The sequence below is a fragment of the Onychostoma macrolepis genome, chromosome 21 (genome assembly GCF_012432095.1).
Source record: "Onychostoma macrolepis isolate SWU-2019 chromosome 21, ASM1243209v1, whole genome shotgun sequence".
Lineage (NCBI taxonomy): Eukaryota > Metazoa > Chordata > Actinopteri > Cypriniformes > Cyprinidae > Onychostoma > Onychostoma macrolepis.
This window is the reverse complement of record NC_081175.1, coordinates 12745099-12773057: the sequence shown is the minus strand read 5'-3', so window position 1 is coordinate 12773057 and position 27959 is coordinate 12745099. Positions and strand designations below refer to the sequence as shown.

General features: G+C 41.7%; 1 protein-coding gene across 1 annotated transcript; it reads right to left on the bottom strand.

Moving 5' to 3' along the window:
* Positions 1-105: 105 nt before the first annotated feature.
* LOC131529551 (pecanex-like protein 3) lies at positions 106-27959 on the bottom strand. Its single transcript, XM_058759359.1, has 33 exons — positions 26039-27959; positions 23565-23773; positions 23241-23346; positions 23102-23141; positions 22881-22976; positions 18229-19950; positions 17777-18076; positions 17635-17692; positions 17419-17560; positions 17027-17338; positions 16830-16862; positions 16571-16742; positions 16377-16487; positions 16012-16103; positions 15814-15923; positions 15598-15703; positions 15419-15511; positions 15074-15224; positions 14849-14993; positions 14531-14708; positions 12412-12520; positions 9276-9405; positions 9103-9161; positions 8792-9007; positions 7068-7321; positions 6754-6984; positions 6538-6641; positions 5553-5700; positions 5121-5351; positions 4757-5031; positions 4498-4664; positions 3997-4391; positions 106-3408 (listed from the first exon to the last, which is right to left on the bottom strand). Exons 1-33 carry the CDS (start codon positions 26189-26191, stop codon positions 3247-3249), a joined length of 6810 nt encoding a protein of 2269 aa, XP_058615342.1. The 5' UTR covers positions 26192-27959; the 3' UTR covers positions 106-3246.

Below are 27959 nucleotides of genomic sequence, written 5' to 3'. Positions count from 1 at the left end.
TTTGAATCAAATCAGTTTGTGAATCAAATTTCCCACCCTCTACATACATTTTGACATGGAGAGAAAAAGACCAACGGATTCACAAAATGACTGTTTTGCAAACAATGACACAAAAAAGCTTTAATTTAAATAGGAGGGGAAAAAGAAAGTCACATAAAAAAAAAAAACTGTACATAACTTTGAATATTGAATAACAGTTTTTAAATAAAACAATTATTAACTAAAATTAAAAAAGAAAAAAAATATACAGGATGGTGTATTTTACAATAGTTGTGCAAAAGCAGTATTAACTGATTCATTCCCCAGACTTCATGATTCTATGTCGAGAGAGAGAGAGTCAGACCCCTCCGCAAGCACAGATACACCGAAGCGTGACTCCCCTAAGACTCAAAGTAGTGTCCTCCATTGAAAAATAACCAGAAATCCAATAATAATAAAATAGATTTATATATATATATTTTTAAATATATTTATATACAAAACATGCTGTACATATATGGCAGAGATTGGTTAGATCCCTTTTAAATCACTGACACCCAAGACTATCCAGTAACTTGTGCTTTCTCCCAGTAAGAGAAGTACTCCCTGTTGCTTTGGAAATGTCACCCTAAAGATGAGAGAAATGGTCCTGATGAAGAGAGAGATAGAGTTAAACCGGCCTTGAACCAAACGCTCAACAGCTATTGAAGTCCATCGCAAGAAGCCATAAACAGGGCAGGTTTGCTCAGCAGACTACATGAGAGACTTGTGATGGTGGTGTTCGGAAATAGACTAGGCTGCACAGTCTGCAGAGAGACTTGATGTTTAGTGTTCAAACAACTTGTGATATGGTCTGTGATGGGCAGCTACTTTCAGTGTTACAAACCTACTAACAATCGGTGGCTTAAGTGAGAATACGAATATGTGAGCATGATCAATTCGGTGTGAACTGCCTCTACTGGCACTAAACGAAGCTAGAGGCTCAAAGCGCATCAAAACTTGATGTTGATCGAGCAAGAATCGGCCGTTTTGAATCCATCAGCTTGGTAAAATGAACACAATGGGGCCTCTCAACAGAAAACCGCATCATTTTGTTGGGCTGGGAAAATAAATCGAGAAATGATTCCGCATCGATTGAGATTTTCCGAATGCGCAGCGATTCTCTCTCGAGTCAATTCTGAGCTTAGATTTGAACAGCAGATGGCACTGCATGCTTTAGCAACAGCCATACTCTGCTTGTTTCCAAATCCTTACACTCACTTGAACCTAAAATAATCATTCATAAAATTCGAAAAGGTTGAAGCGAATAAAAGCATTCTAAGCCGAGGTGAAATTACATGACAAGTGCTCTTCAGCACTCTTCTTCATGAGCATTTGAGTGTGTGGATAAAAACTAGATTAGAGCGCCATCTGCTGTTAAAAACTAAGCTCAGAATCGATTCCAGGGAAAATCGCGATGCATTCGGAAGATCTCAGAATCGATTCATCGTCGCAGCCCTATTATTTTGCATAAAACGGCATTACTCTGTGGAACCAGTGTATAATTTCCAGCAAAAATCCTTCTTTTCCACCTGAACACCGTTTGTCGAATCGCAAGGCACCATTTTCCCATGGCAGCCCCCGCATGCTGACTCTCAAACCATATCGTTCGATGCAAAGCCTTTTTCAGAGCACAGCTCAGCCACGTCAATCACTTTTAAGCTGGGAAATTGCATGGTGAAAGTGCTGAACGGCTTTCTGAAACAGAAGACCACTTTAAACAGCTCATGGGAAATTTCAAGCTCCTTTCCATCGATACGCCGCAGCTATTCCAGGCTGATGTCAGTGCTGTATTGTTTGACTGCGAGAATTTGATATGTTTGTTGTAGAGGCAGTAAGTGCCCTGCTTTCCACAGCAGGCGGTCTGAGCTTCGTTCGCCCAACAGCAGATATTTAACATCAGAATGACATCTAACTTTCCAGTTGTATTACACACAGATTTAGGGAATTAGCTAGTCACAATTAGGTGGATTCAAGAACGGGGCAAAGGTTACAGTTCACTCATGTCCAGCTACTATCAGCACAATCAACAAAAAACAGCCACTCCGTCCATCTCCATTTGAGATCAGCAATCAAATAAATCTTTGTCTTTAGAATCGGTGCATCTTTGTTTTTTTTCCCCATCAAGTTCTTCCAACTAAAACGCTGGAGTTTAGAAGTCAAAGCAGTAGTTTGGTTAGTTCTATTAGTAGTAGAGGGGGTGGTGCAGTAGCAGTAGTATTGCAGTAGAGGGAGACAAACTGCAGGCACTTGCAGCAGCAGGAAAAAGCCTGATGGGAGGCCAGGAAGCCCTCATGTGCTCCGGCCCACTATGTCACCATCAGAGCCCAATCGGCAGGGAGCAGTTTAGGAATTTAGAAGGTAGTCTGATTTCCTGTGGGATGTATAAAGAAAAGAAAGAAAGAGGCAGACCACCGGTTTGATGACGTCTACTCTGTCCCAACTGTCCTACGAATCTCAGGCCCCTCCGTCCTCACCTGAGCCGGCTGTAAACTATGTAGGGAGCACCAGGTGCTAAGGGAAGTGTGCATGTGAGCGAGTATTTGTGTGATTATATTCAAGTCTTATCCCTGAAGCTCGCTGAAGAACGGTCATGGTTGATGTTTACGAGTGATGGGCGACACGATCGAATGTCTTTGCTGGAATGTGTGAGCTACGAAATGACGGCTCGGTGAGGGAAACAAATTTGAGTCCTTTGGTCTTGAAAGGACAGTGGCTTGTGTGGTGGAAAGCTCTGGGCCTCAAAGGGAGAAATCCTGCACAATACGGCGGATGCGTAGGGGTAAAAACAAAAGCTTGAGTAGGTTTAAGGCTGCTACAGAGGAGAGGAGAGTTCCCTTTTTGTTACTGCTGGTGGTACAGGTCACCGATTTGCTTTGATTTAATGACCTGACCCTCTTTATATAAAGAAAACAAGAAAATCCCTAACAATTGCACTGACTGGCCACTTTTTTTGGCTTTTGGGCCTGGAGGCCAAAACAGTAGCCAAAGAAGCTTAGGAGAGCTCAGTCCAGAGTTCATTACTTAATGCAGCACTCTTCTAGTGTGCTTCTGTATCTGGTGATGTGTTTATTAAGGATACTTGCGAGAAACCTCCTAATATACGCAGAACTGACTGAAGATGCTTTAATTATAAAAAGGGTTGATAAGGTCAGCTTGAAGTCCTCCCAGCTTGCTCTCTGGATGGCGAGGATGACCATGGGCTCGCCTGATCCCAGCTGTGCAGGCTCAGCGGAGGTGCTCAAGTAAAGGCAGTTCTGTAGACTCCTCCCGGGCACTGGGCGGGTCTGATGATGTAAGGGGTGTGGTCTCAGAGGGCATGACTGCTCCCATTGGATCCAGTGTTGGGCTGACATCAGAGGGCAGGACAGGGAGGGGAGGCTGTGAAGGCTAGGAAAAAGTAAATAAATAGGTTATTAATATTGGCTCTCTCTCTAATGCTCACCGAAGCTGCATTTATCGATAAAAAATACAGTATAAATTGTGAAAAATACTACAGCTTAAAATAACTGCTTTCCATAAATTTTAAAATGTAATTTATTTCTGTGACAGCAAAGCTGAATTTTTAGCAGTCATTACTCCAATCTTCAGTGTCACATGATCCTTCAGAAATTATTCTGATATGTAGAAACATTTCTTTAATTATCAAAGTTCTGCTGCTTAATATTTTAGTGAAAACCATGATGCATTTTAGGATTCTTTGACGAATAGAAAGTTCAAAGAACAGCATTTATTTAAAATAGATTTTTTTTGCAACATCATATATTTCACTGTCAATTTTGATTAAAAAGTATCAAAGTATTGATCGAAGATTTTTTCTTTATGTTATCCAGACAGTTGTACCACCCTGACTATTTTAACTATATGCCACTCAGAAAATAAGTTTAATTCAGAAATTAAAACATGCCCATCATAGAAGAGGCACATTTAGGATATTTTATGTATTAATAGATCTGGAAGGGAAGCATGCGTCCTAACCTGTGTGCGTATGCTCTGTGATGCTGAGCCGTCCCCTTCCATTACAGCAGGTCCATTGAATCCTTTCCTCCCTGACAGACTCCATTTGCTGTACAGGGCCTCATAGGGCAGCCCGCTGCCCTGGCCCAGGCTTAGGCCCCTCTGAGACGCCCTGTGACCGGGGTTGTCCTGCAGGCTACTGGGGCAGAAGCGGTCTGCAGGCGGCAGGGCCACCGAACTACTGAAAGACAGCTGGGAGCTGGACAGGTGTTGCCCCAAAAGCCCATGGATGGAAGAGGTGCGGTGCAAGGAGCTAACTAGCCCAGCATCCATCCTGCCCTCTGATTGACTGAGCAGGGCAAGTGGGAGGGGCTGGGGATGCAGCGGCCAGGAAGGTCCAACGGGGTTGTCAGTCCCTTGATAAAGGAAGGGAAAAGTGAAACTTACAGCCTGCACACACCATTGCTTTATTGATTGGAAGTGAATGATACATTAACAGTACAACAGAAGCAGATGTCGTACCCATTGAGGGCTGTACAGTAGTGGGATGAGGCTGAGGGATGGTGGACGCTGTGTTCTGGGGAGGATGTGCTGTAGGGTTGTTGCTGATGGAGGTAGAGCCGCCACCACAGTCTGAATCCTCAATGTTTCCCCCACTGTTACATCCGGCACCACAACCCTTCTGAAGCCTGAAGAGAACAGAGAGCATTTAAATAAAAAAAAACTCTGAATGCCTAAAATGTGCTGTAACATGGCAAAATGCACTCATGTGCCACCCGACCTGTCCCAGCTGCTGATGAACCAGGTGTAAATGTTGTGAGGGCTGATGGGGCCTCCCCAGACAGAACGTAACTGAACATGTGCCCCGGCGTAGGAGGTGGTGAGTGGGGAGACATAGATAGGGTATCCGATGGGCTGGTCACAGGATGAGTTAATCATGTTCCTCAGGGCTTGTTTGGCATTCTGGATGCTGCCGCGTTCAGGATTCCGGTTCCGCAGGAAGACCAGCTCCTGCTGCTGTCCGGCCCACAGCCCGCGCACACACTCTCGGTTCACCTGAAGGAAGCAACAGAGAGATTAGTTATGGCAATGCCACGATAAGATACATTGTACATGCCTATAAACAGGCTTCTGCAGTAAAGCACCTTGATGACTCTGAAGCTGAGGAAGCGTTTGTTCAGCATGATGATCTTGTACTCGTCACTTCCGTCATCCATAACATGGCGGAGAGCAAGCAGAGAAGGCATGTTGGCCAGGATAGCGCTGCGCCACACAGGGTCGCCTTCGTGAGAGATAAGCATCTTCTCTTCATTAGCAGTGATGGCATCGTACAGCACGACTGGGTCCTCATACTCATCAGGAGAGGTGAAGTGATCCTGTGGAGTAAACAAGAGAAAAAAAAATTGGCTAATGAGAATCAAGTAATCCAGACATCCATTCCATAATTGCATCATCATCAGACCATGTGATGTTCACTGTACCACACCAAAAGTCTATTTTAGTGCAAGCTATGAATATATCACTGTGTTGGCCTAGAAACCTAATTAAAGTGTGATGTCAATAGGGATAAGCTGTACCTGGTGCAGTTTGAGGGACATCCGTACACCTGGAGCCACCACCCTGTTCAGCAGATCCATGTCTGCAAAAACCCACTCGTCTCTAGGAGAGGTGATACGAAAGTCGCCCTTGAACAGGGCATGAAGGCCGTAGAGAAAAGGCTCCAAGCTGAATGTATAAGAATAAGAACATATAAGAATCAGTGCATTTACATCTACAACATAAATCACACTCATAAAAAAGGTACAAAAAAAACAAAGCAAGAAAATCACGTTTAAATAAACATTTATGACCTATTGCTGATAAAAACGGTTTCTAGTGGCATTCACACAGTGATTTGTATCAAGTAAGTGACTGGAAGCCAATGAGAGTTATGCGATTTATGGCAATTCATAAGCAGCAGTGATATAAAGCCGCCATGTCCAGCATTGCAAAAGGCTGAGAAAAGCTTAATTTCATGCAAACAAGCAGTGATTATGCTGTAACTAGAAATATGAGGGAAAAGGTACAGAAATATGAATTAAAAAAATAGATGCAGACGGGCCCAAGCACTACAGTCCCACTGCCACATACATTTAAGGCAAATGAATTTAAATTGGTAAATATAAAAACACTATTTTAACATCTGTTGTACGTCACACTTCCTGCTGACAGCTGGTGGCGCTATGACTGTGAAGCACAACAGCCAAAACCATGTGATCAGCCCCATGACCAAACACCTTGGTGCACTGTCTGATTTAGATCAGATCGAAGATACAAGACTCTTTCCGTTTCCCTATTTTTTTGTATGTTCAAAATTTAGCATCCTTTGTCTTAATAATTTGGTGAGAATCACACAAATCCCCTTGGAGGAGTATTTAAAAACTGAGAACCTGCAAGTTAGGGTATGCAGCAGTAGAAACACTATTCTGTAAAATTGTTGCATGTGTGAATGGTGCACAACACATTTAAATAACATAAGCTGTTAGCTTGAGCAAAATTTCTGTAATCAGTTTAAACCCTTACCTGGCTGACATGCTGTGGGAGGCTGTGCCCAGAGCTCGACGGCCCAGAATACACAACCCAAAACACAGTGTGACCAGAGGGGAATCCTTCTCACTCTCAACTGGCTGTAACAGAAGACAAAACAAAAACACACAGTGAGTTTCATCTTTGATTTCCTTGTAACCAAACTCCAAGTCAGCAACTGTCAACAGCAAGGCAAGGCCATCATTAAAATACCGTTTGTCTGCGGCTGTTGCAGTATTTGATCCACTCCAGGTACACCAGACAGAAGGATGAGGGAGTGATGCCGGAAGCACGGTGGTCGTAGTCTTCATCTATGTTCAGGTTGAAGGTGGGGTCACTATCCACGTAGGAAGGGCTGAGGCAGGGCCGCAACGCTTCCTGCACTGTCTCGTTGGCCAACCACTCCTCCAGTTTGGGCGAGCGGGTCACATAGTAAATGATACTCTGAGGAGGAGAAACTTGGATGATTGCTCTGCATCTCAGACAGTGGAGGTTTTATTTGAGTCGCATGTCTGAGAGGAACTGACCTTGACATAATATGTGATGAGAATTTTGCGCAGGTCAAATACTTGAAGCATGGAAGCTGCGTTGTTGTCGCTAATGCTGTAGCCTTCCAGCACATATTTGGTGGCGGCCACCTCCCAAGCCAACCAGCGCTGGCCAAAGGCCGCGTTGAAGGAGAGCATGTGGGGGAGATGACCTGGCTCACAACAGCAACAGCCTTCATCTTCCTCCACCCCTTCAGTGATCGCCTCCACCTCCCTCTGCTGGCAATATGTTCCTGAAAACAGTCATTCAAGAAAAAAAGAAAAGAAATTGAAGTGAGGAAAAAACGTGTTCAAGCCAAATCAGTTGCTGCTTAACATCTGAAAGCATTTTATTCACCAAAATTATTCATATTATTAAACTTCACTACCATGTTTTTTTTTACTGTCATACAAATAAAACTGACCAAGTCTCTGAATTAAAAAAAATGAATGGTCACTGCAATATAATATTTTAGAATCAGTATGAATCATGTTTTGAGATGTCTGAGCTACATGACTTGCACCCAGAATTTTCCCAATTTGCAGTCCGGAAGAAGCAACACTAGTTGGCGAAAGTCAGAGCCAGTCTGTAGATTTTGGCCAGTTGGTGTTGACAGATTTCACAGAAAATCACAGTGTATAATAGGCACAGACTCTGATATTCTGATATTTTGAGCCAATTTTAGAACACAACTTCATTTGACATGCACCTCCTAGCTACAAAGCACATTTCTGTGCAAGTTTGTTGTGTTCAGAACAACTTAAAGGTCAGGTAGCATGTGATCCTCAGTCGTTTAGTGCTTTTGTCTCTAACCGTTTACAAAGTTGGCAAATTTATGACACCTAGTGTTTTAAAGGAGTCATCGGATGCAAAATTCACTTTACAAGTTGTTTGAGCATGAATGTGTTGGAAGTGTGTACACACATCCATCCTATAATGATAAAAATCCACCCAGTGTTTTTTTTTTTTAATCCCTATTTTATCCCCTCTCTCAAATCAGGCTGTTCTGAGATTCCTGTCAGAATGGCATAGTTCTGCACAGGCCGCTCCCACGATAGTTGATTGACAAGGCCGTCTTACCTTAGACCCGCCCTGAGTGAGCTATCCACCATTGTGTCGACTCTGGCTGTGATTAAGCGATTGAGATGTTCTGTTGTTGGATGTAATAATGAATATAGCAGTCATCATTTACTCCCAACATCTGAGCCGCTGAAGACGCAGAGGGTTAACGTCACTTTCATTTTAGAAGGGAACGCGCCGATCCCGATCTGCCTAAATGCGTCTATGTTCGCGCAAATCATTCGTGATCCAGCTTCACCTCCAGAAGAAGTGAGTATAAGAGTTTATGAATCTTTGCAAATCGCCTTTCCTAATAATGTGCCATTTAGCCAGTTTAATGGCTAAAGTTTACAGTCTGTTCGTCACCCCACGGAAGAGAGGGGCGGGGTCAGCAGAGCTCATTAGCATTTAAAGCAACATGGACTAAAAAACAGCTTGCTGAAAACAGTGCTGTTTTTGACAGGGTAAAAAGGGTGTTTTTTTACACTACCATTGAGAAATTTTAACCAAAGTATGTTATAGACTTTTCATTAAGATCCTAAAGAATCATATCAACTTGTTGAAAATGGGCATCCGATGACCCCTTTAGAAGTCATGTAGTGTATTCTGGTGGATAGGAAAAATAGTGCTGCATTTTGTTCCAGTCCCTCTCCTGTCGGCTCACCTCTGAACTCCAAACCTCTGAGCTGGAAAGTGACAAGGCCGTTGCCGATCTCAATGATGTGTACGAGAGCGTTGAGGTAGTCGGAGGCCAGGATGAAGCAGTCTCCGGTGGTGTAGTTTCCCCAGCGGCCCAGCAGAAGGTCCCCACACAGTGAGTGCTGCAGAGAGCGTGTCAGATGCTCGTAGAAGATAGAGTTCAAGTTATTATCATCAGCACCTATCCAAGCGAGAGATAAGGGGAGATGAGAGGATAGATTAAGAAGACAGTAGACAGATGAAAGGTCTGTTTAACTCAGATACGATATCACGTACCAGGGTTTCGGTCCAGTTGTGTGGCCAGACGTGTGTTGGAGTGATCCACCCGTTTGGTGCTGAAAGACAAAATGGTATTTAAGGGTTCAAGTCACGTCTTCAAACAGTTTCTGCTAAGATTGAATTAGCAAAACAAATAACGCGTCATCTGCTCAAGATTTCTGAAGGCTTACTTGTAATCTCTCTCCCAGAACTTCACAGGTCGGGTGTATGAAGTAACGAAAACAGCACTGCCCAGCACAGGGTTGAGAGGAGTGGAAAAGAGAGCTGAAAACACAGCTTGTACAAACAGCATGGCTGAGTCTGAAAGCAAAACTGGAGTTAAGGGGCATTTATTTTGATGAAAAATAAACTGTGTACACACTAGGGATGTGCATCTTATGACTCAGGTCGATACCATACGCATCTCATTGCATAACCAACGATACGATACATTACAAGGTACATATGAAGCAGCTACCGAAGCGATGCGATACGATTCACCTGTTACGATGCAGTGTAGTAACGATTACCGGTTTGACGATAAATCATGTTAAAATTCCCCACACTTAGTATTACAGTTTCATATTTTAATTATCATTAAAACTGTACTCGATTACCGCGATTTGAACAACTCATGATAAATAAATACTGTCCAGCATAAAGCACAGTTTTAAGTAAGTCTCACGTGCACATGGCGAGCAGAGTAGTTTAGTTTTGAGTGAAAATACAGCAGAAAAGCTGTGAGGTTTTAAAAGAGTGCTAAGGGAATTATACAATGAATATATGAATTAATTAATTATATGAATGTACCTCTGAAGGTTCTGACTGTCTTTAGAAACGATTCAGTGGCATTTTGTTTTCATCTTCGCTCCATGTAATACCTAAAGGAAGTGTTCTTAATCGCAATGCTGCTTTGTCCACTGAGTAACTCAGATTTTCCATCAGCGCCACCTGCTGTCAGTGAGTGGATTTACAGAGACTTATATTTACATTCAGCCTGTGTGCAGTTTCTGTCCGAATTTGCATGCCCTGCTGTAAATTTTGACCGGTTGATGAAAAACAAGCTTATGTGGATTCTACACATTTAAACAATTCAGATAAGTTATGTAGAGTTATTTATGGAGCAGATAAAATACATATACCCCCGGTTTCACAGACAAGGCTTAAGCCAAGTCCTAGACTAAAATCTAAGTCTGAGGTGTTTCAACTAAAAGAATCTTGCACTGACTGATCTTAAAATATTTCAGTGCCTTTGTTTTGTCTCAAGATGCACACCAGTAATGTTTTTTTCTAAGCACGTTTATAAAAATTGCTTAAATGTCCCAATTGAACTATGATCTAATCCTGGCTTAGTCTAAGCCCTGTCTGTGAAACCGGGCCATAATCATTTATTAATCAATTATCATTTTGAATTAATCCTTTTCTTTATTTAAAGGCTGAAATGTGAGGTTTACCTTTATTTGAAGATTTACATTAGATATTTGAACATGCTATTAAACTGTCGTCAGTCAAGTTGTCATTTAAAATACGAACATCATTGGTAATGTTAGTGTTTTAGTGATTATGCAAACAAAAAGTCATTTTATTTGTTGTTTGTTGATTTTTAAATATACAACTTGAAGCGATTTGTGTGTTGGTACTTTTTGAACATCCCCAGCACATTTGAACAATACCGTGATAATACTGATAACCGTGATAATTTTGGTCACTATAATCGTGATAAGAAATTTTCATACCGTTGCATCCCTAATGCAGTGCGATCCGATTCAAAACAATGATATGATATGAAAATATGATCACTTTTAATGCCTCGAGGCCTGTTTCATAAAACAGGTTAACCAAATAAGCCAGTTAGGACTAGGGTCTTAAAGTTAGTCTGACTCACTGTCAAATGATTTGGTTCCATAAAGCAAATTTAACATAGGCCTAGATCAAGCTTAGTCACTGTGGCAGCTTATGCTGGGAAACTAACCTGCTAAAGCAGGTCTGGCAAACTAAGCAGAGTTCTTTTAACACTGACCAATAGGAACGCAATGATATTACCACCGACTCTCACACATACTATTATTTGACTTTTTTTTCAGTTTCTGGCCATGCAGCCTTTCTCCCTGGTTTTATGACAGCTATACCTTTTATAGTTTGCAGAACAGATAGCAGAACATTAGAACATTACAATCTAAAAATCGCTCTTTAAAGCATTAAAATAACTAAATTAAAAGTTAAAAATCACTGAATTAAAAATGAAAATAAAGAAAATGACTTTACTATAAGAAACACACATTAACTCATTTGAGCTAAGTAATTAGGACTATACTAGCTTACATTTGATTTACCTATTACAATAGTCCATTTACAGTTACTGCTATCAGAAAAATACACTTAAATGTAGGTTTAAAATTCTACAAGACATTTAATGTCCAACAACAAATGTTTTAGCAAAATGTATATTTTACTCGGAATTATTGCGCTCCATCTGTTTAGCGCACATGCACGCAGCATCGCTCGTTCACTCGCATAAGCCTCACCCACTCCTGACAGCAAAATGGATATGTTTGCATGACTTTCTGACATCTACAGATGAAAAATATACCTGTGACATGTCAGTTATGCACGGAGGAAAACACAACGTCTCAAATGCATTAAACAGCACAAATATATTCGCTGTTTGCCATGGTGGATCGATTTGATCCATGATCGACATTAAGGGCTGCTTAAAAATAAGCGTGCACAAATTAGTGAGATTGTGTGAACTTAATTTGTCATTTATGGAAACGCTTTTTTTTCCCCCTCAGGTCTCTGTGGTGTTGTGATTCGTCATATTCACACAGCAGAAGTGGTGCATGAGAGAATGCGCTTGAGAAACAGTTTAGAGAGGAGAACTCAATCTACATATAAATTATTGGTCACTTTCTAAATAATAAAAGTACAGCGCATCCACTAGTAATTAATTATATATAAATAAATCGTTTTTTACCGATGCAAATATGTTAGAAACAATGCATCGCAATATAAATACCAACTTATAGCTGATGCACACTTTTTAAACCCATGTATCGCATTAACTTTTTTTGCCGATGCACCAAGCGAACTGGGGAATCTTGCCATCCCTAATATACACACACACACACACACACTTGTTTATTTGTGACAAAAACTAGTTATAGATCGAGCAAATGAACAAAATGTGAAAACCATCTAAAGGAGTTGAGGAGGAACATGTAAAAACCCGTTGTACAGCTGTACCATTGGGCACAAATTAACAAGAACAGGTAAAAGTTATGAGATCAGCATTCAAGTCTGTGTGTGAGTAATGCTGGAAAAGGATACGGGGAACAGCGAATGGCTGAGCGAAGGCATGGAAAGCAGAACCCCATGTGATCTGCCAAGGTGCAATGTAGGTCAGCACAAAACGCAGCTTATACAGCAGATCCCACAGCTGCTCACACACAGGAGAGATGACAGCAACATCAGTCTTCATCTTTTGCTTTACAAACCCACAACTCCAGTAAGAGTGCAAGTTACACAGTACATTCAAACCTTAAAGGGGTGGTTTACTGGTTTTTTTCTAGGCTTGACTGTGTTTATGGGGTGCAGTCTAACATGTGTTCATGCTTCGTTTTTTTAAAAACGCATTATTTTTCATATAATTTACCTTTATTCCACACCGCTCTGTCCCTTCTCTGACAAACGCCTCGATTATTTCTGGTTTTTATGAAGCCCCTCCCTTAGAAATACATGATGGGCTCTGATTGGTTAGCTGGCTCAGTGTGTTGTGATTCACTAAACCGCCGAGCGTGCGTCTAATGTCCCGCCCCTCAGCTCAGCAGCATGTGCTCCGGTTGTATTGTAAACAATGGCTTTGTCTATATTGCTTATCAATTTGTGCCTGATTGAGACGCAGAGGATATTAGTGAAAAGGATCGCGCAGAACCTGTGCAAGCACGGCTCTTAATGGTATGTTTGTTTGTTTGTTGTCTCATACTTTTAGATACGGTGTTATTATGCTACTGCTTATGTTAGCTTTTAATATACGTTTTTATTCTGATTAAAGCTTTAATACAGTACCGCAAACCGCACACGCATCCATGTATAACGCTTCTCATTGCTATGTGAAAATGTATAATTGGAACAGTTTGTTGGAGCTGATCTGACGATCTGAATGAGAGAGAGAGATGCAGAGCAGGGCGATGCGAGGAACAGTATTAAGAACATCGATTTTGAAACTTGTGAATCCATTAGAATCGTTAGAAGACAGATTTGCGATTCATATATGAATTGATTTTTACGTGCACCCCTAGTTTTCTCTTCCTCTTCTCTAAAGCAGCACAGCGTGGCCTCGCCCCCTTCCTTACATGTTCCCGAGGGCGGGGTTTACCTGGGTCCGTGGCGTAACAGACCCGGGAAGTAGTTCGTTGTAGTCCCTTACCAGCCGTTTTTGTAGGCATTAAACTTCCAAAATTTTAAAAGAAGATATCTCTGTTTGCATTGAACTTTCAGCGCTGCAACTTTGCAGATATTGTTTATGCTCAAACAGCAACATTACACACTAACTAACGTTAAAAAAGTGAAATTGCAATAAACCACCCCTTTAAAAATGTCACAAATAGCATGTATACATTATGTAACTATATCCTAAAAGGAATACTTTTGTCTTTTGGAATAACGATTTCACCAGAACCATTTAGATTAACAATTGAAGATAAAAACTGATTAATAATGGTGAAATCCTTAAAACAAATGGTGGTCAGTTATATGACTTGAATATAGTAAACGCTTTCCTTAGACTTTCATACAAATTTAAATTTGTTTGAAAAAAAAAACGAAAAAAAAAAACCTGCTTGTTTATACACTGTTCCAAAGTTTGGGGTCAGATTTTTTTTTTTTTTTTTTAAGAAATTGATACTTTTATTCAGGAAGGAAGCATTCAATTGATCAAAAGGAACAGTAAAAACATGTTACAAAGGATCACCCTCCATTTTGTAAAAGAATTCTGAAAAAAGTATGATGGTTTCCAGAACAGAACAACTGTTTTTAACATTTATAATAAAAATTTTTTTAGCAGTATATTATAATTATTTCTGCAGGATCATGTGAGACTGAAGACTGTAATTGTTGCTGAAAATTCAGCTTTTCCACCACAGGAATAAATTACATTTTAAAATATTAAAATAGAAAAAAAAAAAAAAAAGAGTTCTTTATTTGAATAACATTTTACTGTATTTGTGATCAAATGAATGTAGACATGGTGAACATAAGAGGCTTAAATTAAAAATCTGACCAACCACAAACTTTTGAACGGTAGTGTATATATAGAAGTAAACTAGATTATGATAAGAACCCTTGCACAACATTATAAGTGGACTTAAGGGACAGATATAAAATGTTACACAAATTGAATTTGGGTCTTTTAAAGGCATCTAAGAGAGATGTGGATGTATGCTCAGACCTTGCTGAAGAGGATTGACATGCAGTAGTAGTCGAGGAGGAAGGTCTGTGAAAAGCGCGGGTAGTCGAATTGGAAGAAGAGGGCGGTGAAGCACAGAGTGACAAACTGCTGAGACGGGATACAGAAGGATGATCGAAGCAGCTTCATTCCAGCCACTGAGATGAATAGAGCACGGCCACTAAAAAAAACAAATAAAAGATGTCATCACTGTCCATGTCTAAAATCTAAAGTCTGGGACCACATTGAAAACCTTGAATTCAACTTCAGCTAGTGTTGTGCTTTATTCTACACTAGGACTCTGGATGTTCTTGTTCTTACTAGGCTCCAGGTTTGTCAGGGTTTTGGCTGACAGTGTGAGCTTCAGTGGTGAGGGAGTTGAGCACTACAGCCGGGTAGATGAAATACTTCTCCACACACTGCAGCCAAGCATACAGCTTCTCAAACCACATGAGCTGAGCAGCATCTGAGACAGAGAGGGATCAGTCTATCACACTTGTTCACACATTCAGACATAAGTTTGTGCATGTAGTTTTGACTTCTCACCTCGGACCTCAAACTGGCTGTATTCTCTGGAGCGCAGCACAGGGTGGGCCAAGCAGAACCAGGGCAGCTGTTTGCGGAACTGAGGCAGGAGGTAGTGTGTGAAGAACCCCACCACCCCAGCCAAGATGTACAGGACGAAACTGAGAGCAGGCTGAAAAGCAGTGCAGAAAACACATTAAAACCAAGGCAGCAATTTAAAAAAAATAAAAACTTTGAACAAGCAGATTTGTTACAATGAACTAGACTTTACAAGACTAGAAATGATGTTCAGTCTTTGGATGAGGACTAGTTCTCACAATGAGACTATTAACATACTCAAAATCACATTCTAGATGGCCTACTGACCTGGAGAGCAATAAAGACGGTGCTGGCACTAATGGCGAAGGTGATAATGGCCATAAGAGGGCACATGACCAGATCTGAGTGAAGAGTCTCTTTCTGCAGAGTCAGAGAGAAGGGAGCCATTTAAAAGCCATTGGAACTCCTATTTAGCAAAGATAAATGCAAATGGCGAGTGCTCTTACCACAGAGTTGCGCAATTTCTCTGGGAGAGGGTCTTTAATCTCTAATGGGGGCTCTTCTGGTGTTCGGCTCTCCAGCTCTGGGAAGAACTTGGAGCGGACCAGGGACCTGTCCAGAGAACAGTGTAAAAAAAAAAAACCCAGAAGTTTAGATGACGCTCACAGAGCTGTCGGTGCATTAAGATGACCGGAAAATCATGAATGTGTGGTGACACTGACCAGAGGATGGTTGGGTCACTGCTCTGCCTGCTCAGATGATACGACAAGGCCAGGAGGAGGCCACAGAACACAGAGAAGAGCACCGGGACATGTGCCTCTCCCCATGGAGCCTACACATACACAAACACAAAAAATTAGAAAAGTAAGCACCAATAAACACAGTTCTACTGTGAAAGAGACAAATAGATTCCCACTTACATTGATGGCACCAAGGCAAAATCCATAAACAAGAGCCGCCACCAATATACTGCGCAACAGACTATAGACTGAAGACAGTGGGCTTGTGGTTGCTGAAAGACACAAGTGACAAGACATCATACTTGTGGTGCAGGGACGTACAATATGCCAGCTCCCTGGGAATCACTCCATGACCTTGGAGTTGCAAGGACCTTGCTGTACCAGTTGAGCAGAACCATCATAGCTACAGTAGTAACACTTTAGAATAAAGTTCCATTTGTAAACGTTATATAAAAATACTGATCATTGTTCGTTTATGTACGGATGGTAACCTTACTGTAAAGCGTTACTGCTATAGCATTAGTAAAGTATAACGCAGGTCTCACCAGTTCCACCGAAAATGTGCATGTCCACCTGTTCCAACAAACACATGAGGAACGTGTTGACCTGAGGTAGAAGCCCAAACAGGAAGATGACGGGAAAACAGAGGGTGAACACTGCAAAGGAAAACGTATGAATTATTAGGCTATTATATTTTGCACAACTCAATTAAGAAAGGTTTAACAGTGAGTGAGCAGACCTATGAGCATGTCTCTAGCGCAGAGCAGAAAGTGTGCGGAGAAGAAGGTGACCCCGTAGAGGGTGAAAGGCCTCATACTGTCCGAATGGCCAACCAGGTCAAATACCCAGATCAGCACACAACACAAGCAGAAATACACTGGTCGGCTGTACACTATGATCCAGTTATGGCCCTGCAATGAAGACCACATTAAATTAATTTCTGTTTGATTTCAGCTAGGCGGGTCCAAGAAAAGACAGACAAACTGTTATATACTCACATGCATCGGAGATGCTGCGTCGGGCTGCACACTCTGAAACAGATAAGGGAAAAAAAGACTGATTAACACAAATACAACACCACTATCAGGGCGTGTGAAGACTGTACAATTATCAAGAGATGCCAACACCTGAAAACACAACTAACATAATGCTAAAACAAACACATATAGGCCATTCCAAAAATGCTCACACTGACCTTTAGCAAGGAGTACTGACAGCTGGCAATGACTAGGCAGAACTGGAATACCCAGATGTCCCTAAAGAAGCCCTGGAGAAGCAACAAGAAGCCAAGGAACGCCACTAAGCTGGCCAACACCACCGCAAACACATTCTCCCCTACACGTCGGTTCCTGTCCAGTAAGGCTAGCAAAGCAAGCCTGTCATAGCGAACTCTTAGCCATTTCCCCGGCAGCACCCAGAAACGGTAATACTGTTTAGGCTTGGCCTTTTCCTCAATCATCAATGTGTTCTCCTGGGATTCGTGAGGTGACTCATGATCTAGGTCAAACTACAAAGAGAAAAACATCAATGTAGTCGGGAGGATTGAAATGTAACGTGTATTGATGATTCTGAAGAGTTAAGCCTCACCTCTGGCATATCCAGAGGTACCCCGCGGACCTGCATGCCCTGGAGAACCACTGGTCTGGGCTGCAGCATGGACAGCACTGGCGCCACCTCCTGGACATCAGTGGAGGTAAAGCTAGAGGACTGCGACTGTCGTTCTCGTTCCCTGAGCCAAGAAAAAAGGGTCAAACACTTGGGAGACTGTTGAATATCAGCCCAATGGTAAAAGTTAAGACTTACTGGACTGGGTCCTCATATCCTCCACCAGCAGGCCCAAAAGTATAAGACCTCTTTACTCCTGAAATTAGATCATTTTAATTGAAGAAACAACCACAACTAAGCCAGATTTAAATCAGTGTCGCTGAAACAAACTGTTCTTTACCACTCTCATCATAAAAGTAGTGCACAGCTCCCTCTGAGGTGTCATCGAAGGTGGATGCCTCGTGAACACCGCTGCGGGGCAGCAGCAGCAAGGATGAGGCAGCGAAGTGCAGAGCAGAGGGGAGCGTTCGGGTGCGGGAGTGAGAGGAAGTGCGGACTCTCTGAAGGTCTTGAAGACTCGGAGGAGAGCCCATGGCAGAAGGGGGTGGGGTGGGGTTACTACCAGCATTATGACGCCTGCGAATGGCCTGTGTCCTTTTTACACTGCTCACAGAGTCACGTTTGCTTCCCTCCTCTGGGGCTGCATGGGCAAACAGCAACAGTTTTAATAAAAGAAAAAAACATTAAATATTCACTACTACAGATAATAAAAATAAGAGCAACACCACAAATCATTAAACTATTCCAGGCTCTAAATACGAAATATTAAGAATGAATCTGTTTGCTCTTCACCTCCTCCTACTGCCCCCTCTTCCAGCAGCTCTCCTGCTCTCCAGCCCGTCTGGTTCCCAGCCCAGGAGCCTCCAAGAGAGTCTAACCTATGGTGGGCCCTGGAGAAGGCCTCTGAGTGCACTGTCCGAGCCTCCAGATCTGATTTAGAGATGATGAGTGGACGTGGGGCAGGAGTAGAAGAAAGGGGTAAAGGTAGCATAGTAGACACAAGGGTCCCTGTGTTGTTGGAGCCTCCACCGGCCCCATCCATGCTGAGCACTCTGGCATGAGTCTTGGCACTGGCTGTGCTGGCTGAGCGCTGAGCACTGCGAGAATGGGAGGGTCCTACTGTGTCAGGCTCCTCCCCCTCTCCAGGGCTAGGTAGTTGAGGGGGGACAGATTGGGAAGTGATGCCGGTATTTGCCAAATCGGGGGAATAGCAGGAGGTAGAAGAGCTAGAATCATCATCTTCATCATCATCTTCATCGTCAGAGCTGAAGCGACGTTGGGATCCAAGACTAGAGCCAGCACTCATGTCGCTGCCGTCGTCTTCATCACTTGAGTCTTCGAACAAGCTCTCGCTGTAGGCTTTGGCACCCAGCCGACTGCGTACAGGGATGTAGTCTCTGTGTTGGCCACGGTTGTGGTGCCGGCGGTAGGAGCCACAGTCGAAACTGCTACTGCCAGCAGTGCCCCGTTTGCGGGGAGCTTTCCTGCGACCAGGTCGGTGACCCACACTGCCACCAGCACGTAGCAGTTTCAGATCTTTAGGTCGCACTACCTGCTGCTGCGCTTGCAGAGACGGTGGCTCTGCTAGGAGGTAGGACGGGGCAGAGACCGGCAGAGCGGGCTCTGAGCAGACCAAGCCCAGCGCCAACCCTGATGGTACAGAGCTGGCCTGGCGCGGAGGAGGAAGAGGGGGGATGGGGATGCCACCATCAAGATCGCAGGTCTCAGAAGGCCCGCTGCTTGACGGCGATGAGTCCCGCAAGGAGGGCTGTGCAATGTCCGTAGGCAAAGGAGGAAGGTCCTCTCCCTCCACCAGAGTTCTGTCCAGGCCCTGCCCAGAGGAGAGCTCTTTGGAGGGTGATCGAAGCAGCACGCTGTCTGACAGGTCATCCGTGTCACTACCACCTTGAAGTACATCTCCAGACTGATGATAGGGGCCTTTACCCTGAGGCAAAGCTGTGGAAGGAGTGTTAGACACAGGTTTATGCGTCTGGCCCAGCGAAGGGCTCTCAAGCTGGGTTGAGTCCGTTTTCTCACTGCGGTAGCTACTGACTGTACTAAGCGTCTCTCTGTCTGTGGCCGCTCCACCTCCACTGAAGCAGCTGTCAGTGGATCCTGCAGCCAGGGCTACCCCGGTGCGGCTGCCTGGGTGCTCAGCACCAGGAGCAAAAGTAACAGGGTCAAGGCCCAAACCCAACAAGTTCTCGCTTAGCTCCTCGCTCAAGCTACTCTTGATGAGAGGGCTGAGAGGAGCATCTCCCAGACTCTCAGACTCAGCTGATGGTCCGAGGGGGGAGTAGCCTCCTAGACCATCCCCATCGGGGCTCTGCTGAGATAGTTGCTCCGCACCTCCATTATCCACCTGGTCCTTCTCATCTCCATCTTCTTGACTGGATGGGGAGGGTGGGATGGAAGGACAATTTGTTGGGTGCAGGCTACTAAACCCTCCTGACAATACATCACCCACACCAATTAGCCCTCTGTAATCCCCAGCCAAGCAGGTTGGCGCCACACCTGGAACAACAAAAAACAAAGCATAATGTACAAATTAAAATATTTCACTAATTAATTTGTTTTAAGCTAGTAATTCATTCAGTTAACCTAATTTATAGTATTTTATAATTTTTGCAATAAACACGTAAAATACATTTGATACTTCAATCAATGATTGTAAGCCAGAAGTTTTAATTATTTTTTTGTTTGATTACACCAGACACAATATTTCATGAAAAAAACCGTTCAAAAGTACTGCGTGAAAAGTTTATTACGTGATAAACTGGAAGTAGCAACAGATCTTTTTTCCATATTGTGACTCTGGCTGTGATTGAGTGAAACTGATTATTTAAAGCAGCAGTCCATAAGTTTTGCCTTTGTCGCCATCTCTGTGTGAAACCTGCAATTGCAGTTATTTGGGGAATTATCATCTTTACGTGGGCTGTGCATTGGCATGGCTCCTCAGCGTGGATGAATCTAATGTTCTGAGGAGTATGTGTGGCTGTCAGTCACCGCATCGGTGTAGACATTCACTGCACTTCGGAATCACAGATTCTACATCTTGGAAGTATGACCCAAATAAGAATTTTCACTGGAAAATGTCATCTGAACAAGTAACATATCTGCCACTTTTGTTCTGACCAACTGAGAAAAAAAAAAAAAGGATTACAATACATCACGTTACCAATGGTGATTAAATCTAACGATCGCTTAGCTCATATCACGTCAAACCACGCAAATTATTATTATTATACTTTGTTCTTAAAATGTTAATGTTAACAACATCAGCGTTGCTTGACTACGTGTATTTAGTGTGTATTAGCGTTATGTGTAGACTACTGGTGAGTACGGGTGAATCTCCAGTGGTCACTGATGATTGTTGTATGAATCTTTATGGATTACAATCTACCATCAAAGTGACAAGTTTAATTATTCCAGCTGCTATGAGAAAAGGCTATTAATAATCTGCCACCTGCAGCATCTTCACATGCTATATAGCCTGTTAGCTGGGACTCCTTTATGTTTAAGGAAGTGACGTAATGACGCAAAGACAAACGGTGACATGCTTGTATTTCCCACAAAAACCTACCAGTACCACTCATATAAGAAAACAATATTACAAGCTTACCGTTGTGAATCGGGCTAAGGTAAGAAGATTTTGACCACTGGCTGGTTATGTACTTGGCCAAAAATTGATTTTGGATAATTTTTAACCAAAAAAGTAATGGTGCGGTTAACGTAACGGTTTAAAAGTAAAGTAACTGCAGCTTTAAAAAAAAAAAAAAAAAAAAAGTAGTAGGGTGGGGACTTGGTACTATGCGTTTTGTGAATGTGATTTTGTGGTCAAATACGCAGGGGCAGGGTTTAAAGCAAACTAAATGATTGGAGAAGTCTAGTGTACATCACCAGTTTTGTCTTTTTCACCGGAAGATTGAGTTACATTTTGATTAAACGTCAAAAGTGTATGTGTATTATATGTATTAGGGGTGGAACGATACATGTATTCGTACCGAACCGTCACGGTACGGACAACTCGGTTCGGTGCATGAGGCCTTACAACGAATACAAGCAATTCACCCTCAATCCAGAAAGGGGCACCCACAGTAATGCAACACTGTTTGATAACCGCCAACAGAAGAACAGCAAATGCCATGAGTTGCGCACTTGAAAACAAAGCCCACTAAAGGAGTATACTGTAAAGGCTTGCGCACTCAACTGTTTGCGAAATTGATCTTTGAGCTTGTGTATCCTACCCTCTCTCATTCGGCACAAGTCCAAATATTACATAATATTTCCAAATTTGCGATGTAACGTATCTGAATGCTAAACGATTATTTATGTAAATGATAGGCTTTGCATTTCAAATCGCGTTCCAACAGTGACACAAAGGCAGGCGCGCTGATGTTTGGTTCACTGTATTTTATTTTGATAAACTACAAACTGTGCTGTCAATTTAGTAATGCTGGAACTGATGTGGTGTGTGTGTGTGTGTGCACGCGTGTGTGTGTGTGTGTGTGTGTGTGTGTGTGTGTGCAGCGTGAGTGTGCGTGCGTGCGCTCCGGCGCGATGACTTCATCTGTTTCCTTATACCAGCAGAATCAACTTTAAACACGTATTGTCTTATTAATGGGTTAAATGCAGAGCACCAATTTCGAGTATGGGTCACCATACTTGACAATACGTCACGACTTAACTTAATGCATCACTGTGTATAAAGGTCTGCTTTTATTTGTGAACACTCACGATGAAAACAAAATGTGCTTTTGTAAAATAAGGAAAACAAATAGAATGTCGCTTTCTGCCATTTGAGTTTCCTTTGTGAACAAATTAATCATCAGAAAAATTAACTGAAAAACTCAGCATAGCCTATATAGGCAACGTTACGTGTCGCACTGTTCCTTTTTTATTCCTTGTTTAGCTGTAAACTAAATCAAATATATTTCAAGAATTTATTCCTTATATTTATATATGTACTGCAGATTTTATATTATAATATTTAGTATTTCCACATCTAGGTGGGAAATTTTTTTAATTTGTACTACTGACTGTTCAAAATAAATGAAAAGAAACCAAGCATAGTAGATGCTTTTTTCCCCCTTGTTGTACCGAAATCGTATCGAACCGTGACCCCCTAACTGAGGTACGTACCGAACCTTGACATCTCATGTACCGTTCCACCCCATATATATACATATACACATACACACACACATATACATATATATACACACACACATATAATAAAATATACATAAACAAATCATGAACAATAACATACATCACATGCATTAAAAAAAATAAAGTGAATGTTCATTTTGTACCAACTTCAAAATATTTTTGGAATTCTGAATTAGATTTTTAAAAACAAAGGTTGCACTCTGAATTGGAAGTCTAAGGAACAGTCCTACGCAGCCCTAATTTAGAGCATCTGTAATAGGGGTCGTTCTTACTAGTGTTGTCCTGAGAGTTGTGTCGAAGGACGTCTCTATGTGCAGAAGTCACAATCATATTATTACTGCCCTGCTCCTGCATGAGCTCTTTAATATCTGGAATTTTAAAAATGACAAAAATCAGATAAGAATTGAAATGTAAGCATACCAGTTCATGTTAACATGTTAACTATTTGGAGTAGTTTATTTAAAAAAGCAACAGTAACAACAACACAATGTACCCTTTGAGCCTCCAGGGTCTTCAAGCTGTGGTAAAAATTCCTGAGCAAAAGAAAAGTAAACGAGTCAGAGGAAATTCCTACAAGTGAAGGAGAATAATGCTTAAGGACACGTGATGTTTGGCATTAACAATATCCTCACCGACACCTGGTTCAATCCAAATAGTGAGTGCTGGGAACTGCAGCGTACAGGAGGGGTGGAGTTCACCTTTCGGAACACCGTCATTTCCACACCGACACCACTGTCCCTGTAGGCACAGGCATGCCAACATGAGCTAAAACTGACTACAGCGGAGCGACTGCTCAACACCACTAACAGCTGTTCACTAATAACAAATCCCTAAAGAATGTCTGACTCAGTAGTATGATGCTTGCAATGCTCTACAAACTGATGCTGCCTACTTGAGACAGAAAAGTGTCACATTGTAGTTTGACAAAAACATATAATAAGGTAGTTACACGCTACCTGCGCTGGCTTCCGTCGTGAGCGCCAGAGCCTTCCTCTCCTTCTTCCACTCTATTGGGGTCTGTGGTGAACGAGGCCTGCCTCTTCTCCACAATCTCGCCCAGGTCAAACATGGCATGTAGTCGGAAGTTCACCGCTTTTATGGCCGTAAAGAAGGCCGCTATCACAGCGCAGTACACACCAGCCACCACTAAACTGGCAGGAAGGGCCTAAAAGAATGAATGTGGGAGAATCACATTAATGTGGTTGGAAAAATTACAACCTCAGTTTCATTTCAGACACTGCTTCTTATGTAGACCACAATTTATGCAAGAACATTATGAAATCAGAAGTCTCTAACTGTATGCAAAATACAACTAGGCCTCTTCCTAATGATAAATGTAATGATTTACTTGGTTATTTATGCTACGTCATTGGCATATAAGACTATTTTCAAGGCAAGATCAGAGTAAAGTCTGTTTAAAAAATAAATTAATAAACATTTAAAAGTACATAAGACAGACAAGACATTTTCTTGTCAATTTATTTAAAGGAACATACCACTTTTTAAAAAAAAATAGGCTAATTTTCCAACTGCCCAAGAGTTAAACAGTTGAGTTTTACCATTCTCGAATCCATTCAGCCAATCTCCGGGTCTGGCGGTAGCACTTTTAGCTGCAGCTTAGCATAGATCATTGAATCGGATTAGACCGTTAGCATTTCGCTCAAAAAGTTTCAATATTTTTCCTATTTAAAACTTGACTCTTCTGTAGTTACATCGTGCACTAAGACTGACGGAAAACGAAAAGTTAAGATTTTCTAGGCCGATATGGCTAGGAACTATACTCTCATTCCGGGTAGCAGGCGCAATGATATTACGCAGCGTCTCTCACAAATGTCTCCATGGTTGCAAGGCACGCTCCCTGTGCGAGCAGCGCTGCGTAATATCATTGCGCCTGGTGCACCCATGGTACGGCAGCAAAGTTCCTTGATTATTATGCCGGAATGAGAGTATAGCTCCTAGCCATATCGGCCTAGAAAATTGCAACTTTATTTTTTTTCGTCAGTCTTTGGTCATTTTTGAGCGAGATGCTAACGGTCTAATCTGATTCAATGATCTATGCTAAGCTGCAGCTAAAAGTGCTACCGCCAGACCCAGAGATCGGCTGAATGGATTTGAAAACGGTAAAACTCAACTGTTTAACTCTTGGGGAGTTGGAAAATGAGCCTATTTTCAAAAAAAGTGGAGCGTTCCTACATAATAAAATAAATTTAAAAAACTGAACAGAATCTTTGTCTGATGACATTAAAAGCTGTTAAGTTCAATAAAATGTTTAACAGTCAACTTAGGAGTATTACAGGAGCAGCAAGATGGAGGTTAACAATAGTGAAAGCACAAGTATCATGAGCAATGTCATAACATTTCATGTTTACCCACATGCTTTGCTTTATCATTAACTTGTTGCCACATTCAGAAAACAATGGACGCAAAAGGAATGTGTTCCTGAAGTCTGACTTCTATTTAATGGCTCCTTGTATATCTGATCAATAACATTGATTGTACTTGTAAGGAGCTTGTACTTACATCCTGTAAAACTTTAAAACAAGCTATTGCCTTGAAAAGGAACTTTACTGAAAGTTAAAATACTGTTTTGCCTTTAAATCATGACAATTATTATATATACACACACTACCGAATAAAGTTTGGAGTCAGTAAAATGTTTTTGAAAGAAGTCTCTAATGCTCACCAAAAAAAAACACACAGTAAAATCAGTAATCCTAAGAAATATTGGTGCAACTTAAAATAACTACTAATTATTCCTGTGATTTCAATGCTGAATTTTCAGTAGTTATTACTCTAGTACTAAAGCGTCTCATGATCCTTGATGATGCAAAAGAAAGAAAAGAAAAGAAGAATTTATTATATTACAGAAAATAGTTGTTCTGATTTTTTGATTAATTTTGTGGAACACATGATACATTTTCAAGATTCTTTGATGAATAGTAAAGAATAAAACAGCATTTGTTTGAAATACAAATCTTTTGTAACATTCTAAATGTCTTTGATGTCCCTGGTAAATAGAAGCATTAATTTCTTTAAAAAAAAAAAAAAAAGTTACTGACCACAAATTTCTGTACAGTAGTGTATATTTATATATATATATATATATATATTTAAAGATAGATGTTGCCTTGGTTCTGCTTCATTGTAACTACTTTTTGTGAAAAGACATTTCACAGAAAATATCACTTAAATAGCTTCATAAAATCTGTCAATATGTGCAGCTGTCTGTCAGGTATCTTGACAAAGTTTTAGCCAGTCTTTCTAGAGTAGGCTAAACCTTAACACCAGCAGGTAAGGAAAGTTACTCAATGTTAGTGCATCTAAGCATCAAAACTGCACAGGCTCTTGGATTCCATCAGTATTACACACGTTTTTCCAGAAACATGGGCTGGTGGCTTTCTTTACCTCAGGAATTACTGCAAGAACTCACCATGTACAGAAGAAACGGGAAGGCCAAGAGGAATATCCAGAGGTAGAGATGAAAGCAGTTTGAGAAGGTACTCTGATGAGGGTCCACGTACCATCCTCCGGTCAGAGAGGCCCACACTCCCTGCCGCAATATCTGAAGAGCCTGAGAGCCCATCTTATCGCTTCTGGACGAGACAACCCAGAGATCTTGAAGTTCCCTTGTCAAAGTTTCTAGTGCGGCACTTCCATTGGGAACCTCAGGATGGACTTTCTCGGACTGGTTATGAAAGAATTAGCAGAAAGTGAGACGTTCCAGAACAACTTCAGACCCGTGTTCTTTTAGTATCAACTGTTTGTTTGCATGCTCCTCCAGCAGACCCCTGTTTGTAGTGCAGTTCATCAAGAGTTTTTGGCACAACTGTGACCCAAGGGCTACATGAAAACATTCATCCTGAGGAATCATCAAAACTGCTTGGTTTGGTTTCTTTACGACTTTCCAGCACTTTAAACAAACGCAATTCCATAAATAAATCAGCTGTTCTGATGACATACTTAAGATCAACAGGCTATTTTGAATACGGTCATTTTAACCTATCTGCGGCCTGTTACTAAGGCATGAGACGTATGTCTGATTTAGATAAAGTAGCCTAATATGGGTTTTCTAGAAAATGCAAATAAGGAATCAGGCTTCGTTTAGGGGGCTATAATAGATTTAACTAAATTTAGAGATGATAATGGATATGTATATGATCACTGAACACCTGCAATCTTCATACTATTATAGGCAAAGCAGAGAAAGGACAGGCAGTAAGTTGTAATGTCATCATTGGCTTTCTATGCTTTTGTAACTATTGTAAATATGGCATACAGCTTCAGAGTCCTGAGAATTCAATTTCTAGTTTTTCTGAACAAATCTGTAAACCTTTCCCGTTCCCCAACGAGAGATATGTATATATTACACCGTTTAGAGTTTTATATCTTAACTGACTGTTGATTTATTTTGACCTACAGCCATCTCCAGGCCTAAACAGTCATAATATCCTCTCAACTTTTCTTGTATGGCAGTAACTGATCTCTACAGCTGGAGGAGGAAAAACTCTAAGCATCTTCTGTAAGCAGTAAATCGTTTAAATAAAGGAATGCTGACAAATGTCTCAGAGGATTTGGCTTTAAACCATACAACTTCAGCTAATGTTAGCATAAGTATGTTAGCTTGCCTGAAGCAGCTTTGACATTATATTGAGTCTAAAAAAATGACAGTAGAGAGATAAATGTCCAGCAAATGGTTCAATAGCACTTCAATGAAAACGTAACTGGGATGCGAATATTTTTAGAACTGTAAACAAATCGTGTGTTTAAACAGCAATAGCGCTAACGCTGACAGCTGAAAGACTCAATTTTAGCCTGAATCAACTTTTTAGGCGTAAAACCAATCAGAAGAGACGCAAATATCACATTTAATCTATTTTATCAGTTTCTCGGCTTAATTAGAAGGATATCTTTCCTCTCAGAGTTAAATATCACCTGACACTCACTAGCCAAACCGCTAACATGCTACAAGCAGTAGTGAGACACCTCTGACTTTGGCATAAGTGTTTTGTAGCGAAATTATCCGATGGTAGTGCACTCTTCAACTCCGTCAACACTCCATGGTTTATCTCGACAGGGTCTGCGTTAATTCCTCCAGAAACGAGAGCAGGAACACCGCAGGACAGCGAAACTGAACGCGAGTTAGCATAGGCTAACGGCAGCACTGAGTGCTTCCTCCTTATGACGAAAATAAAATACAAAAACAAACACGAAACGCAAAATATCTCTAAGTGGTCACCACAGCAGCCATCTCCTCGTTAAGTCCAGGGCCGCTGTGTAAAAACTCCAGCGACAAAAGCCCAGAATGTGAGCTCGCTAAGTTCCAGTGTCGAATCGCTTCATTCACACAGGTA

Bases quoted from the DNA above. Each gene is read 5' to 3' on its own strand.
- LOC131529551 (XM_058759359.1), bottom strand. From the start codon at position 26,191: ATGGGCTCTCAGGCTCTTCAGATATTGCGGCAGGGAGTGTGGGCCTCT. The intron at 7,322-8,791 runs GTGAGCCGACAG...GACTGTTTTCAG, and splicing joins CAGAGGTTTGGAGTTCAGAG to GAACATATTGCCAGCAGAGG. The intron at 6,985-7,067 runs GTCAGTTCCTCT...TCTCCTCCTCAG, and splicing joins TCATCACATATTATGTCAAG to AGTATCATTTACTATGTGAC.